The sequence below is a fragment of the Sycon ciliatum genome, chromosome 1 (assembly GCF_964019385.1).
Source record: "Sycon ciliatum chromosome 1, ocSycCili1.1, whole genome shotgun sequence".
Taxonomy (NCBI): Eukaryota; Metazoa; Porifera; class Calcarea; order Leucosolenida; family Sycettidae; genus Sycon; species Sycon ciliatum.
The window spans coordinates 62380338-62397535 of NC_088643.1; the positions used below are offsets into that span (position 1 = coordinate 62380338).

The 17198-nt window shown below is 46.9% G+C and overlaps 1 protein-coding gene and 1 long non-coding RNA gene across 3 annotated transcripts in view; one reads left to right on the plus strand and one right to left on the minus strand.

Moving 5' to 3' along the window:
• Positions 1 to 176: 176 nt before the first annotated feature.
• On the minus strand, positions 177 to 14033 carry LOC135804771 (uncharacterized). 2 transcript variants are annotated; one of them, XR_010551082.1, is made up of 6 exons: positions 13696 to 14033; positions 13558 to 13617; positions 11710 to 11901; positions 4900 to 4936; positions 4088 to 4173; positions 177 to 1003 (listed from the first exon to the last, which is right to left on the minus strand). It is a non-coding gene; the product is annotated as an uncharacterized LOC135804771 (long non-coding RNA). The 2 variants fall into 2 exon arrangements; XR_010551081.1 differs by having other exon boundaries at positions 13558 to 14029.
• Positions 14034 to 14238: 205 nt separating this feature from the next.
• LOC135804772 (KICSTOR complex protein SZT2-like) overlaps positions 14239 to 17198 on the plus strand; it is an 81436-nt gene continuing 78476 nt past the window's right edge. Inside the window, exons 1-3 of the mRNA XM_065318727.1 lie at positions 14239 to 14446; positions 16154 to 16312; positions 16533 to 16601. Of these exons, the coding sequence (XP_065174799.1) occupies positions 14333 to 14446; positions 16154 to 16312; positions 16533 to 16601 (342 nt within the window). The 5' untranslated portion in view covers positions 14239 to 14332. The remainder of the gene's footprint in view (positions 14447 to 16153; positions 16313 to 16532; positions 16602 to 17198) is intronic.

The following is a 17198-nucleotide window of genomic DNA, read 5'->3' on the forward strand; positions in this document are numbered from 1 at the left end:
TTTTCTGCAAGAAACAATACTCTCGCTGGGTGTCTGTTTGACATCGTCACCATGGAGATGTACAAGCCCATACAACTCCCTCATTACAATGATAGGCGGTACCTTACGCATGATGCAACTAATACTTCATCTGGAAGCAAGGTTTCAAGCTGCTCCTCACCTCACAAAATTTCGGATTAGATTTTTCCCGTGTAATTACGGGTATTTTCCTATGCAAAACAATGTGTGCGTACACGAGTTTTCTTGTTATACTAGAAGAATGAATACGATCGCAATTCTCAAGAACTAAGCAACATCCAATAATGCTAGTAGATCAGGGGTTATCAATGGCAAAGGCAATGAGACTAAAAAAAAACAATGCATTGGCATTCAGGATTTCCAAACCAAGACATTGTAAAAATTAAAAAGATAAAAAAATAGCATCTTTGACATTGTCCTTAATATGACTGCTTCCAAAAAATTGCAACAAGGAAAACATGTCACATGGAACCTTGGCTCACCATCTGAGTTCTTAAAATGCTTCCAAAACAGCTTCTTGTTTACTCCTTGCTGAAACGTCAATGGTGGAGATAATATAAAAATCAAGACAAAGAAAAAGCTGCTACGGCGACTACAGTAGGATAGTTTCTGTTGAGCATGGACTGAGTCGGTGAACTGCTACTGCTGTTGCTGTTGTTGTTCTTGCTGCTGTTGCTGTTGTTGTTCTTGCTGCTGCTACTGCTGTTGTTGTTGGTGTTGCTGCTGCTGCACGGTGGGATGTATAGTGGTCATGATAGGAGCTTGCACACCCACGTGGACTAAAACAAAAGCACCAGGACAGATTGCACTGCATACAGCACACATGTAGCCAGACATTCCTTCACTTGGCAGGCAAAACACCCAGTCGGGACGAAGCAATGTACACGACAACAACGCTCTGACGCCTCACATTAGCATGCCTCACGTTGCCACCTCCAGTAGACAGTGCTACCTCTGCCACACTCCGTCAGCTATCACTTGGCTTCTGCACAACACAAGCACGTACGCGCACAGACACACACATGAACACACACACACACACACGTGCACATACACACAGACACACCCGTGCGCACACACACATGCACAGACACACGTAAACATTTACAACAAAGCACAGGCTGGGTCCTAATAATTCAAAAACTTTTTTTCTTTTTTTTTCTTCTCCTCCCCTTCTCCCTTCCTTGCCGTGGTTGGCTAACACCCTCTCTCTTTGTATTGGCCGGTGTTCTCACTGTGCTATGAGATGCTGTAATAAATAAATAAAATAAATAAATACACGTTTGCCAAGTGTTGTGAACCCTCTGGTTCTCTAAAGTATCAGGAACGAACGACCCCACACGGCACGAGGACAACTATTTATTCTCAACAGTATATTTCACTTCCATCGACTAATAACAATGAACAATGAATGGAACAACTGAATAACTAACACTAAAACCACCAGGTAGTTATAGCGTGAAAATGACAGCGTATATGAGAAAAGCATACACATACAACATACAACTACAGCGCACACAGCAAACCGCACATAGCGCATGTAGCGTATACTACGTCGTAAACATCAGCGGTACGGCGGAGTCGGGATACAGCTGCATTGGAACGAACACAATGTCACAAGCGAGAAGGCCTTTCACTCTCGAGAACTTGTGGTTTCACAACATTCTCCCCACCAAAGGGCTTCTCACCGCCGTACAACAACTCACAAGTCAAACGATTTGGGGCTTACTACGCGTCATCTGCTGCTGCGGTGGTGGCCATGGTAGAATATCACTAATGCCCACCAATTCAGAAAACTCGACATCGCGAAGCTTGCCGCTGTGGACTGTCGCACACGACACTGTCACCGATCCACTTCGACATGGGGCAGACGCTGGACCAGACAACACACCACCGATAATGTCATAAAGCTCGACGATGTGGGCTGTCACACACGACATGGTCACCGGTACACTGCTTCGACCCGGGGCGGGCGCGGAATCCGAGGACACACATCGGATCTTTGTGTTCCACACAGTCTCGCCGCTTACTTCTTCCGTGCTAACCAGTAGTATCGCCCTTCTTATTTTCTCGGCTTCTACGCCTTGCGTTTCTAAGTCTTGCGCCTCTAACTCTTCCGCCCTTAACTCTTGCGCCTTTACTCTTGCGCCTCCAACTCTTGCACCTCCAACTCTTGCGCCTCCAACTCTTGCGCCTCCAACTCTTGCGCCTCCAACTCTTGCGCCTCCAACTCTTGCGCCTCGACGTCTTGCGCCTCTACGTCTTGCGCCTCGACGTCTTGCGCCTCGACGTCTTGCGCCTCTACGTCGTTCGGCCGAGACTCCAGCTGCTTCTGAGCGTCTCCGACCGATGTCGCCATGCTCTGTACCGACGCAGTGGGCCTTGGATCTGATCCTCCCGCTGGCTTCAAGTACTCTTCTGACCGCTGCTTGTCTGTAAGCAAAGTCTTACACGCCTTGTTTGGCGTCCTTCCGGGCGAGGCAAGCAAATCTCGCTTTGCTTCCTCATAATATGTACTGACGGCGATGCGCTCGGCCATCTTCTTGAGCTTTTCGTTAAACTCTGTGCGGAGCGCACACTCTTGCCGTCTAGCACCGCGCTCTTCAAACTCCTCGCTCTGTCGGAGCCTCTTCTCCACGTATTCTCTCAACCTATCGCCTTCAAATCCATACCGAATTCCGTTGGCGATAAAGCTGGCTTCAATGATCCATAGTTCCTGTGCCATGCTCGCTTCGTATCCTGGCGTGGTCGCCAAATGTTGTGAACCCTCTGGTTCTCTAAAGTGTCAGGAACGAACGACCCCACACGGCACGAGGACAACTATTTATTCTCAACAGTATATTTCACTTCCATCGACTAACAATGAACAATGAACGAATGAACAACTGAACAACTAACACTAAAACCACCAGGTAGTTATAGCGTGAGAATGACAGCGTATATGAGAAAAGCATACACATACAACATACAACTACAGCGTGCACAGCAAACCGCACATAGCGCCTGTAGCGTATGCCACGTCGTAAACATCAGCGGTACGGCGGAGTCGGGATACAGCTGCATTGAAGCGAACACAATGTCACAAGCGAGAAGGCCTTTCACTCTCGAGAACTTGTGGTTTCACAACACCAAGAAAGCACTTCTAAAGATCTGGCCACTCCAAGTACTAACATGGTGATATGAATGGTAAAGGTCTAAAGGAAAATAAACTCACCTACTGTAAGACATGTTATTATAACGAGTCGCAAATTTAACGATTGTCCAAAATTCATAGGTTAATGAGAAGATATGTTAACGATCTTGCAGTATTCTGCCATATCCACACACAGCATATATGAAGCAGTACGGCCTCAACGGATCTTATTATAACGAAGAAATGTCATCCGTTAAAACGTTAGATTTGCTTCCTCGTTATATATACATGTCTTACAGTAAATACCCCCCCCCCCCCCCCAACAAGAGTAACAAAAGATCACGGGAACTGGGCTACACCAGCGATGCTGCAAGCGCCAAGTTATGCTGTGTAGTAGCTATCTGTTTAAAGATTACTTGAGTAGAATAATGGACTCAGGTCTTCGCACATAATACACATGTACGTACACACACACATAGACAGCCCGCCAGCCAGGCAGACCGACACACATACAAACGCACTTCTACTTGCGCACTGCCAAAAGCTGGTCATGCGAGTCTCCCCCAGGGAAAAAAAGGGGGAGAGGTCCAGAAGAAATCTTGGGAAGACGATTGGTGCTCCTGTGGCTATTGAATGTCGAACGGCCCACAAACCCCAAACCCTTACTCACGGGTGGACTTGAACACACATGCACGATCCCACTCATGGGTTCACCACATCGCAGTAAGGAGGGGAGGACAGACTGTGTAGAAAAACAAGTAAACAACATCAGGGTATCCGTCCCAGGATCCACCTTAACCCCCCACCCACCCACCCACCCACCCAGTGAAGGTAACGCTTGATACATGTACTATATGGGCTGCTAAATCAGAGGCTTCATAGCACCATTGAGTACACAAGACACCCACACACCCACCAACTGAAAGTATGCATTACCAAAGGTCCAACGTAGCATTGGCTGAGCAGATCTCTAGCTCGCCGAGTGTGGCCCACACGTCGGAATGCAGCAGTGGCGTTAGTTCCTGAAAAAGGCAAAATGGTGGCACAGAAAAAACACAGAAAGAGGACAATCCTTTGCTAGACGGCTAATCATACAGATTCAAAGCAATGTGCCGGCTATATGGTCAAACATATGCTCAAGTAAGATTTGAACAAGTAAGATTTGAACAAGTGCATAGGAAGCAGCATGTTACCTGTACTCAGCAGTCTGGCGTAAAGCAAGTTACTGTAAAAGCAGAAATTTTCGGTGGTGTAATATTTTCGGTATTCTCCAAAATCGGCGGTTCGGCGGAGGGAAATTTTCGGTAAACCCGCGTTCCAGGTAAGTGTACTAGTACTATACCGGCATTTTCGGTGCGTTTTATTTTCGGTAAAAATTTCGGCACCCAAGTTACCGAAAATAAAACACCACCGAAAATTTCTGCTTTTACAGTAGGTGTGCAACTCCCTACTTCCTCTTGTACTGGGTGTACGGAGAAGAAAAGCGGTGAGGGTCAGAAGATAACCTGATTGAAAAGAAACCCCATCTACAGAAAAAAACAATCCACAACGATTCTACTTGAATCTATATAACGTTACCACTATGCACCGTGTACTGCACTTCGGAGCCTTGATTTAGTTCCCACCCCTACCAAAATCCAGCTGGGAAGGGACATGACGGGGAGGGAGAGATCAACGGGACTTTAAGGTATCAAGTACTTCAAAGTATCAACTTACAAATGGACACCTCTACAAGTAGTAGCTCTTACCGACAAACTTCAGCAAAATTTCTTTTCCTCCCGGGTGCTAAAACAGTAGAAGCAAACACATTCGCCCAACAGGCAATGCTGATGTCATGCTCTACAAGTATAACGACATTGTACAGATAACCTCAAATTGACAGGCAGACCACACGCACGCAAGGTAAGTCAACATAATTCTAAACCACCGGCCTACAAGCCAAAAGCCAATACGACTACTAGTAGTCACATATACACCCAGGCGTCTCTTATCCGGACGCTTCAGATACGGGCATGTCTCTCTACCGGGCACCTTCAGCTTGAGTTAATATGGCAAAGGCGCTTCAATTTTGGGGTTGCTTTCAATCGAGTGCACACACATGCTCATTTTAAAGCTCTTGCACTACCAACCTGTATAATCCACACATTTTCATTAATGGATCCTGTACATAAAAAAGGGTTTGCTCCCCACACCGGAGCTCGCGCTATTCCGCCGACTTTACTTGACACTTGACTGACTCACGACTGCCATCCAGAGCACACGAGAAGTCCATCGAACCTTCGACTCGGCAAACCTGCAAGAAAGCACCACTCCCTGCTCAATACACAGTGTTTCGGGGAATTCACCCCTCATCAGTTGAGCTTGAGTAGGCTGAGGAAGATTGTGCCTGAAGAGCACCACTTATATAGTGCTCTCCAGGCACAAACATCACCAGGGATACAAACTTACAGAGACGCTCCGGGGAGCAAACCCTTTTCTTACAAATCATCGCCGAAGTCGCAACCACTACTTCGTACTGTTGTGCCCAGCGCGGGCTTGCGACTAGTTGGTTTGGAGGTGACAGCGTTGCGAATGACCGAGGGTCCTCGACGTCTGTCTCACCGTCCAGGAGCGACACTGACTCACGCTGCTATCTGGTGTTCACGAGGTGTTTGTCGCGCTGAAAACGGAGCGTCTCTGTAAGTTTGTATCCCTGGTGATGTTTGTGCCTGGAGAGCACTATATAAGTGGTGCTCTTCAGGCACAATCTTCCTCAGCCTACTCAAGCTCAACTGATGAGGGGTGAATTCCCCGAAACACTGTGTATTGAGCAGGGAGTGGTGCTTTCTTGCAGGTTTGCCGAGTCGAAGGTTCGATGGACTTCTCGTGTGCTCTGGATGGCAGTCGTGAGTCAGTCAAGTGTCAAGTAAAGTCGGCGGAATAGCGCGAGCTCCGGTGTGGGGAGCAAACCCTTTTCTTACAAATCATCGCCGAAGTCGCAACCACTACTTCGGATCCTGTACATGCACCATTATAAACTTCATCCAAAACTGATATGATACATGGTAGACGAGTTGTAGGTTGTAAGAGCAGCTGGCAGTTCTACACACGCAGTGCGGAATACGCTGCATAGTACCCTCTGTGTCCTGGGCAAATGTTCAGCAGAATCAGGTATTTTAGCGCAGTAAACAGAGCGAGGTCAACATTGAGTACACACACCATAGGCAAGAACTATGTTTCCTTGAGCGCTTTCGTCACCGTCTCTTCAGAAGGCTACTGGCAAATCAAATCAATGTAATAAGTTAGTAATAACGCAATACCATGTGAAGTAACAGTTCATCCACCGTTCGTAGAGAGTTTAATTTGCCGAAGCAAAGAGCGGAATACACAGACAGAAGAACAAGCAGTTGATTTCCTTAACTCTGAGTTTCACGAACTGAATCGATCATCAATTTTCATCTGACGATCGATTCAGTTCGTGAAACTGAGTTTAATATGAAAAACAACTGCTCGTTCTTCTGTCTGTGTAATAACGCAATATAAATTCAAATTCTTGATACTTGCCTATGGTGTGTCTACTCAGTACGCAACTCACTCTATTAATTTAGTGCGTTCATATTAAATTATCGTTCCTATCTCTGTGGAAACTTTTTAGAATAGGCTATCTTCATGATTACCCCCCCCCCCCCCCCCCCCCTGCATCCTCTTCCCTCAAATGGGAGGTAAATGTATGCATCAAATATGGCCGGCATCTTTTGGATCGTACAATCAGCAGTCATTTGTGAGTACTTAACATGAAGTATGACCAAGAGTACATAAGCTCCCTAGCGTGTACAACTCCCGATATCCCTTTTACGGGGTCCATTGACGGCGAAAACTCACATAACGTGGTGTAGTGTTCCCGTTGTGCGGCTCCAGCCTGTTTTTAGCGAGCAGTGGAGTTGAAAAATAGCACCCCTGACAGAATCCACCCAGCTTTATGCAAGCAAGAGTACATAACCAAGAGTGTGCAACTCAACGATCCCCCGGCCGCGGCCCATGGCGGAATTTTATTTATGACATCAGTCTTTGGTGGCTGTTGGGCTCACTGCTGCCATCATGTGTAGCCAGAGATCAAAGTACAAAGGATTTGTACATCGCAGCTATGGTAATTGAAGCAGAACGACGGACGACAGATCGATGTGTCCTGAACCTGATGACTCACCATATCTACAAAAGAAGCGCGAGAAAGCATACACACTTGATCATCCTTCTGCCAAAGAATGCCGCAGTAAAAAAATGTCGCCGTGGGTGAACCCATCACAGCACAAGATAGGAGTTGCGCACTCTTGGTTATGTACTCTTGATGCATGTCATCAGTATGATCTTGGCAGATATTCAGACTGCGCGTACGCGAGCCTTCGTTGTACGTAGTACAATCGAACTTGGAACACGCGATGCGAGTTTTCACCGTGGCGTCGGAGACCCTGTATGCAGAGTTGCACACTCTTGGGAGCTCATTTACTCTTGGTATGACCAAGAGTGTATAACCCCCAAGAGTGCGCAACTGCCTGCACAACCTCTATGCAGTGCTGCGACGGCAGAACTTCACATCACGTGACATGGTTCAAAAGGTTACACTGGCAAACAGTGCAAAGTGACCACAAGAGAGTTGTACCCAAAGCTGGGTTGCGTTCAGCCCTGTATCAATCATGCACAGAGTGCAAATAAAGTGTATGGGTTCATCACGTGATGTGAAGTTCTGCCGTCGCAGACCCCGGGCCCCATAGCTGGAGTTGGATACTCTTGGGGGTTATGTACTCTTGGTATGACTGTACACAGTCCGTGACCTTTTACCCAGAAGTGCTGGCGGTATCACAGTGAATACAAATGTGGACTTGCCTTAGGCTGTGTTTACATGAGAAATTTCAACCCGGGTCGAGTTCAGCCCGGGTTGAAAGTCTGTACGATAGACAAAATAGGTGAGCGTTTATATGAAGACAGTTGACCCGGGTCAAATACTGATATGCCGCCAAAAGTCCACTTCTAGAGTCCTGTATGGTCACGTGAATCCGTTCGCGCGAAAATTGCATGTGCAGTGCTGTTCAAACCTGGCACGAGATACGCACAGAAGTACGTTTGTACGATTTTCTTGACCCGGGTTGATTTCAACCCTCCCCTTGGAGAGGAGGGTTGAAATCAACCCGGGGCAAAATTTCAACCCGGGTCAAGCGCAATGCGTCATGTAAACGCGCCATTCATTTTGTGCACATGGCGGGTTGAAATCTGACCCGGGTTGAACTCAGCCCGGGTTGAAACGCCTCATGTAAACACAGCCTTACAAAACCTATGTACTACAGTCGTCCCTCTCTAATCCGGCACTTGTTTATCCAGCACCCTTGCAAACCAGCACACTTTCTGGCAAAACGGATTTTTTCAGTTCATTTTCTACGCTTTAATCCGGCACTTGAATTCCGCCTCCAGCAGCGATTTTCTGCAACAAATCACTCAAACTATACATAATTCGATTTTCTAATCCAGCAGTTGTACATCGCATACCGTCAGGGAGCATTGTACCATACACAACACATGTAACATACACTTGGGAATATCCTATGCCAGTGCATAGGATATTCCCAAGTGTATGTTTAAGACATGCATTCCACAAAGTACTTGGATTGACACAGAAAATCCCTACGTTTTGACGTACGACACAAATAACAGGTGGGCCGGGTTGGAGGGCAGGATTTGATAATCCAGCACCCTTGTTTATCCAGCAGAAAATGCCGTTGCAAAAGGTGCCGGATTAGAGAGGGACGACTGTATTTGTACTTGTAGGGCATGTTTCCGTAGATCCCGGATCCCCCAAATTTGGACCTGTTTGGCTGTACAGATCTGGATCCAGGTCACACGGATTCACTCGATGTGCCAAATTTGAAAAATCACTTCAAAACACCATTTTCCATTTTTTCAGATGCACCTGTTTGTACACTCTCCTGAAGACATTCCCAACATTTGGTCATTTGAATGCAAATACACTGCTTGGCAGTCTCACGCTTTCGATACGTTAGTCGTCACACTGGATGATTCAGTCGTCGCCTTTCACCCTTTTTACGAGTGGAGTTCTTTTTAAGCACACACTTCCTGGAGTTCTTTAAGAACAACGAAATTCTGCAGTCTGGTGTCTCTACATGTCATCTTGTCTCTTTGTCTGTTCTTCGTCAAAATTTCGTCGTCCGACCTATAATTCCGTGCCACCGAATTGACCAGGCATTTCGCTGCTTCTATTCGCGGCATGCCGGATCGTGCACTTACTTCAATGTACTCATTATGTCAGGGTTTAGGCATACATGTACAACAGTTTCATGCAGACAAAGTAACGATGAGTTTTCACACCTCACTCAAGTGCATGCAGCGCACCCTGCACTATCACTTGTTGCTGCTGGCTGCATGCACTCGCTTCTGAGCGCACTCTAACCCTGTTGCAGTCAAGCCTGCCAGCCAGGACAGTACCGTATTTTCCAGAGTATAAGCCGCACGTTGAACACTCAAAATTCACCCCCCAAAAAGGGGGTGCGGCTCATAGTCATACTTGATGATTAAATTAACGGTGATAAAAAGGATAGAAGTCTGTATTTCACGGCTTATACTCCAGTGAGGCGCATACTCCGGAAAACACGGGACTTGTGGTCGCTGTATGCAGGTCAGATACGGCACTTCATAGACTAAAAGTCGGTCGCTGGAAGGGAAACGCAAGTGGTCGATGGGCGACACGATTCAAAAGAGTCAGTATTTGTGACATTGCAGCGGAAGTTACGCTCCTGCCCAATACCAGGCATGCCTCTGGTAATGTGCTTTCTAACGACAAGTAGCGTTCTTGAACTTTCTTCCCCTATATTTTCCATGCAGGTGTGCACAGATGTCAGCGGCAGGAAGACCCAGCAATGCCACAAGCATACATCCTGGACAACCACATGGCCCACAGTGCAGCATATGTTCCAAAGTTCCACCTGACAAGTGGTTCACACATGGATCAATGCTGTCAGATTGGCAAAAGCTTCACACACGAACATCCATCACGTCAGAACAATGCATTTGTTGGAAATGTGTCAAAGCACTACGACGCCAAGTATCCACAGCAGTGAAAGAAAAAAAGCCACCAGTCAGCAAAACGACATGCAGCGTACATGATTGCAGCACAGCCGCCTCAGTACACTGCCCTGCAGACAAACTGCATGTACAAACTTTGAAAGAACAATGCGAACCAGTTCTGTGCCTGGCCCATTACCAGCAATGTGTGGGCCATGCTACATGTGCTTGGTACAAGTCCAGGATCTCATGTCGTATCAGCTCACAGGTGGAAGGCACCTAACTTTTCGCTTTCGGAGCATGTTATGCGTAGCACGCATGCGGGTTTCACGGCGTGCAAGGCCACCTTTTCTGAGCTCGTCATTGTCAGTTTTTCTTGCTTTCCGGGAGCTATGTCGTCCAACACCATTGCCCCCCCAGTGGTAATGAACGGAAGTCTGGGATCCACTGGAACCGTGCTTAGACGTTAGCCTTGATACAGGCCAGATGCAGTTGGGACCAACAATTCAATGATGTAAACTGCAAGAAGAAACGTCTTTGGCAGAGGACCTCCACCGAGCTTATTGAAGATTTCAAGGAAAAGGCTCTTTTACCTTCGGCTGACCAATGCGAAAACAGGTGGAATTTTTGATGACTTGCTGCCCACTCTCACCCCACCGTCCGCCTCTTACGGTTGTTCCGCGTTCTCTCTCTCTCTCTTCGTTCGTAGATGCAACGGACACCGGCGAGTTGTGAGTCTGAGATAGAGTTACTGCAGCTTGAACGAGCGCAACCTGCTGGCAGTGCTGCTACTGCATATGCCCAACCACTTCCTGCTGCGGTCGAGTGTTCTTGCTGCCGCTGCACGTACCTAAACGTCTGCCGCCGCTACACAAACCCAACCTGCTGGCACTGGCTTAGCAGATGTACATACTCCTGCTGCCGCCGTCGTTTGCAACCAGCCAGAACGAGCGGGAGCCAAGAAGAGAAGGAGAAGAAGCGCAACCTCCACGCACACACAATGGGTGGTCTTGCATGGTCGAAAGACCAGAAAGAAGAGGACAAGAAGATACAAGGCCAGCGCCACTTCCAGCAAATGACTTCACTTGCCAACCTCATTGCTGCTGTTAACCAACTCTTGGCGGGGATCCAGATGCCGGTGCCACAATCAAATGCAGTCCTATGGCAGTAAAATGATACATGCATATGTTCCATTGAATAAACTCTAAATTGTAGGCAATGGGTCTAAGTTTCGATTGGGTTTTATCTTATTCTATACGCAGATATTTGGTGTGAACACATTGACAATTTTTACTGAACACAAGCCGACCAAAATGGCGAACGTGGTGTTGTTACCATTGATGGCAGCTGTGCGTGTGCATGTGTGTCTGTGTGTGTGCATGCGTGTATGTGCATGTGCATCCATGTATGTGTTCACCTTTCACGTACACTTGATTACAGTGCAGACGGGAAAAACACACAGGGTGATACAGAAAGAGAAACAGAAGAGAGCCAGTCCAGCCGTCTCTAACCTGGCTTAGAAACCCAGTGACATCATAGACCTTGTCTTCAATCACCATCAGACATGTGTCTCGCTTGTTGCTCAGCCGTTGCACATCGGATAGGGTGAAAGAACTGGGAAGTGGAGGCCTGTTGCTAGCAGCTCGTTGTCCGCCTACTGACGAATTGAAGTATGGGTGTAAACTCATATTATTAATCTCAGTCTAAATCCAGTTAAACACACAGAGAGTGAACGCGATAAAGAGAAAGAGAGAGAGAGAGAGACAGACAGACAGAAAGAGAGAGAGAGAGAGAGAACGAGGAGAGAACGAAGAGAGAGAGACAGAGAACGAGGAGAGAGAGAACGAGGAGAGAGAGAGAGAGAGAGAGATAGAGAGAGAGGAGAGAGAGGGAGGAGAGAAAGAGAGAGAGAGAGAGAGTGTGAGAAATAGCGGAGCTGGGAATTGATTGCCAGATATTATAAGACTTAGATCTAGATTCAGCGACCATCCTTGAGACTGGCCTACCGCAGTCAACGCACGAGGTGTCACGACACCTGGGCGATTGCTGCATATTCAACACATGATGTGCCAAAGGGAAGTGGTTGTACCAGTCAGGTGGTCGCCAGGGTTAGCCTGTACAGTAGAGACTATTACGATCGAATATCTGGGACCACATTCTGCAGCCTTTATGCGCTGAACAGCGTTAATACACATTCTGCAATTCTGTTGCACAAGGCTTGAAACGCCCGACACTGGTCACAACACCAACTTGAAAATGGACCAAAACAGACAAAGATAGGATGGCAGACAACGGGAAAAGACTACCCGAGTAATGATGATGCTGACGTGAATCAATGGGCATGTACAGTAGAACATCGATTATCCAACCAATCGACTACATGTGTCCTGAATCAGTGTGGGAGTGCACGCGGCACACTCCTCATTGCTCCCCTTCATGTGCTGTTTGGCATATTATTATGTGTGTCAACTGTCAAGTACAAGTACTGTAATGGCGAGTGATCCCACACATGTATGCGATTGTATTGGAATGCACGTGTAGTCATGTATAGCAGTTCTGACTGAACTAATACTCCAATATGCGTGCGTGTGGTCCCCAAATAGTGTACATGAAGGTGTGCTGGACGATATGCGCGTCCGGAATAATAGCCATGTCCCTGAACAAACACCCGGCTAGCTATACCCAGACGTGGTTGGATAATCAATGGTCAACTGCACACCGGGTAGTTATACTTATAGCATCTAGGCACACGGCACGGGCACGTGCAACGAAAACGAGGCGCTTTTTTTGCTCCGGGGCTGCCCGTTCCAGTCCTGACTGTCCCCTGGGGCAGGGCCGATTTACGCATGCTTACATATACCGTAAAGTACCGTTGATCCGCCCCCTCTCTAATTCCCGCCCCCTCTCTAATTCCCGCCCCCTCTCTAATTCCCGCCCCCTGTCGATTTTCCACCTGTGAAGCGACTTCAGCGTATACACCGAGAATACGATGTTGAACCGACGCATGCACTGCTGTACACAATATTAATTTGCCAATCCAGGATGAAAATGTGCGCAATCCAGCACATCGAGTCTGAACTTCTACGTTGTTGTACATCGTACTGCACTTGACAGCCTTGATCTAATTCCCGCCCCCTGCCGAAAATCCAGCTGGGAAGCGACATGGCGTGGGGGCGGATCAACGGTACTTTACGGTATATGCCGTCGCTGGTCTGGGTCGCGTTCAGGGCCAGCAGGTCACAGCCCAGACTAAGTAAGGACCATGCGGAATTTTCCCATCTGGGGTCGAAACATACATTGTCCCGGATACTTTGCCTATGGTCTCCCTTGTTTACCCTATTGAGTGAGATTGAACTTACTGTCTTCAGAGGGAGGGAGAGATCAACCAAGGATGTAACGTCACCGGTCCACTTGTCAATCTACACTCGACTCAGCACGACAGCAGCAAGTTAATGATGCATATCGTCATCCACTACACCATCATACTACATCATTACAATTATGTAGCTGTCCCAGCAACAAACATTCTACTTTCTAGCACAGCAAAGTCCTTTTTTCGGAGTAATTAGGCATGCTCCATCGAGCTCCTAAACTAAAAAGTAGGCTAATGACCTGCCCGAAAAGGCTAGATCAACAGTCCCCAGTACTAGTGACTGTGTGACATGGGGATTCTGAAAACACAGACACGCAACTCGACTGTACTGTGTACATCTATTTTCTGTTTCAAAACAGAAGGAAGAAAGGCTTTTTGTTTGTCTTTCAAACGTCAACACGACAACAATGTTGTAGTCAGACAGTAGACTACAGTAGACTCTCGTACAGTAGATCCAAAAGTACTCCACACGTAGATCTACGTACGTACATATCGATCATCATGCATAGATCATATGTACGTGCAATAATCCGTGCATGCAGTTCGAACAAAGGTACACGTGCTATACACGTGATGTTTCACACATGTAACAAAAAATACCAAAAATGAACCACACGATATGCGATATTTGTATGATTTGAATGTGTTTGAAAAAAATGAAATTTCTCGTCAAGAAGTTATTTTCGCCAGAGCCTATGCAGTTGCAGGGAGGCCGGCACCTACATTATTATTTTCACTGTTAGAGATGAACAGTGTTTATCATGCAAGAATGTGAAGAAGTGTTCGTCTTGCTGGGTGACGAGGGCAGAGTTTCGCGCCACTTCAGGTCAATTTGGCTGCTGGACAATCTTTACCAACCTGTGTCAACTGAAGAGGTCAGTCACTGAGCAATGAACAGTTGCTCGATACGAGACGGAGTGGTGGCCAGAATATGCCACATCAATGATTCACTAGTCAGAGTTGATCGGGATGGGGGAAATTTAATCGCAATAATATCTTTGGCTTTGCAGTGTGCACGTCCAGCCTCGTACAAGTCTAGTACATGACATCCTCTATTCTGATTTTATGAATACATGATTTGAGACACCAGTCAAGGGAGAAAGAAAGAGAAATGAAAATGAAAGTAAGGAGAGAGAGAGAGAGAGAGAGAGAGAGAGAGAGAGAGAGAGAGAGAGAGAGAGAGCTGTCCCTGGGGAAAATCGCGGAAAAAATCCCAGAATTTGCGGGTAAATATGGCATAATTTGCAGTGAATTTGCGGTACATATGCGGTGAATATTATCAAGAGTACATGAAAACCAGAGTGTGCAGATCGGATGGGTTGCTGGCACGCCGGAATTCCGTGATTACATCATTTTTAGTGATGTAGTGCGTACAAGCAGGATTCAAGCAGGTCTCTTTCTGCACAACTGCAGCTCAGTTGTACTCACTACGCCATTTCCCGCCTCAGATCTGCACCAAATATGATGTAATCATGGAATTCCGCCGTGACAGACACCCATAGGAGAAAAGGCCCCAAGCTGCACACTCTGGTTTTCATGTACTCTTGATATTATTGATATGCGGCAAGTTTGCAGTTGATATGAGGCAATTTTCAGTGAGTGTGACTGTAGTGAAATCAATCAGTTACAAGTCTCTGGCCATGTGTATGCTAGGGAGCGCGCACCCTACACGTAGACTCTCTACTTGACCAGTTTGTAACGTCAACGGCTCACAAACGGTCAACCGAACAGTGCAAAAAAAGTTCAAAAAACGCGGGAAAATCGCGGAAAACGCTGTCTTTTAAAAAATCGCAAAAAACGCGGAAAAAAATGGGCCGCGGAATCACGATTTTCCCCGGGGACAGAGAGAGAGAGGGAGAGAGAGAGGGAGAGAGAGAGAGAGAGAGAGAGAGAGAGAGAGAGAGAGAGAGAGAGAGAGAGAGAGAGAGAGAGAGAGAGAGAGAGAGAGAGAGAGAGAGAGAGAGGTGTGTGTGGATCAGAAAACAGCAGATTGTTATAGTCACGTAAATACATGCGCTTTCTAAAAACATGAACTTTCATGATGTGGCCCAGGCTCATTTGCAAAGTATGTCAAAATATCACTGACCGTGCATTCCACCAATTGCAATGTACACATGCTTGAAATAGTGCTAGAGATTGAGTTCAACTTCTTTCCTTTTTTGGTTTGTGACAAAATTGGCGGATTTACCCGATTTCCCAGGCATGATATGAACCAGACCTACGTCCCAGATTGGGTATAGTCATAATAGCTCTGCACATAGCAGCAGCTCATGATCCTGGCTTTGGTGAATTAGCCCTGTGCCGGCTGTGGTCATAGGTGCCGTAGAATACCGTATTTCCCCGATTTTAAGTCACACCCCCATTTTCAGGTTTCAGACATACTGTTTCATTGTATTCACAGAAGTAGGTTGGCACACTCGATTGTGCATCACTCCCCCTTCTTTGCCCTTGAAGTTTAGTGTTAAAAGGTGTGACTTATATTCGGGGAAGTACGGTGATTTGAAATGCAATGAAAATGGTCAAGTCCTACCTTCTATTCTGGCACATTATACTTCGTTTGTGGTCGACTGGAATTGTTGCAGAGAACTACAGACGATGGCTCTTTCACTATACTCTCTGCCACACGAGCTGCCGGCGGCAAAACACTTCCCAGTGCCAATGCTCCGGATGGTGGTAAAACAGCGCAGGATGCGGCAGATGGAGACAGCCAGTCGTTGCTGCATATCGGACCCAACACGCAGGTTTGTTGTGAATGTATGATATTTTGTAGAGTCGATCTTTTCCCCTGCAAACTGTAGTTCTAGATGAACATTCCCCTGCCGGCTGGCTGTAGTTCTGTACGGACTGATGCATCAGCTGGGTTTGCAGGAGTTTGGTGCATGCTCTGGTCGTTCCTTTGCTTATGTTTTGGAAAGGCGCGAGACAGAACGATAACACCAGTGCTTTCTTGTTTCTGTGTAGGTTACCTTCTTCTCACCGCGATATTGCCTCGTCTTCATGCTTGACGTGAGCCCGTCAATGCTGACGGTGGTAAGCAAACCTGCAGCCTCCATTCAGGTCCAGGAGCTCAGAGGGCTTTTTGTCTACACACGTGTGATATGGAGTATTGTAATACAGGGTTGTTGGTGTTGTGCCCCCCCCCCCCCCCCTCCCTCAAGTCCCCCCCCTCAATAACTCCCCTCGAATCCCCCCCCCGCTGCTTGAACATAGAAGTTTAGAGCTGGTGTCATATCGGCTGTGAGTTGCATACTGTTGCGCAGTGCACAAGCACAGCATACACGCCCACACGTTTTTATATCTGAACATCAGTGCTGCCAAATAATTTTCGCCCAAAATCTGACACCTTTTACTGCAATGTAACTGCATGCTCGGTCACATGGTGCGAATTTTTCCTGTTAGCATTTTTTTCAGAGAATTCAAAATATCGCCCCATATAAGAAGAAAATTCGCTTTGTTGCCATGGTAACCAACACGGCGCCCAGCAGTTCTCATGAATTTTGTAATGCATGAGTGCTTTTAGAAGCACATGCACAGTGCTTTGTGCATTGAGTTGCAATCAAAAGTGAAAATACAGGGCTTCTGTATGGGAAAGTACTGACCACTGACAATTTTGGCTGCTTTTCGGAC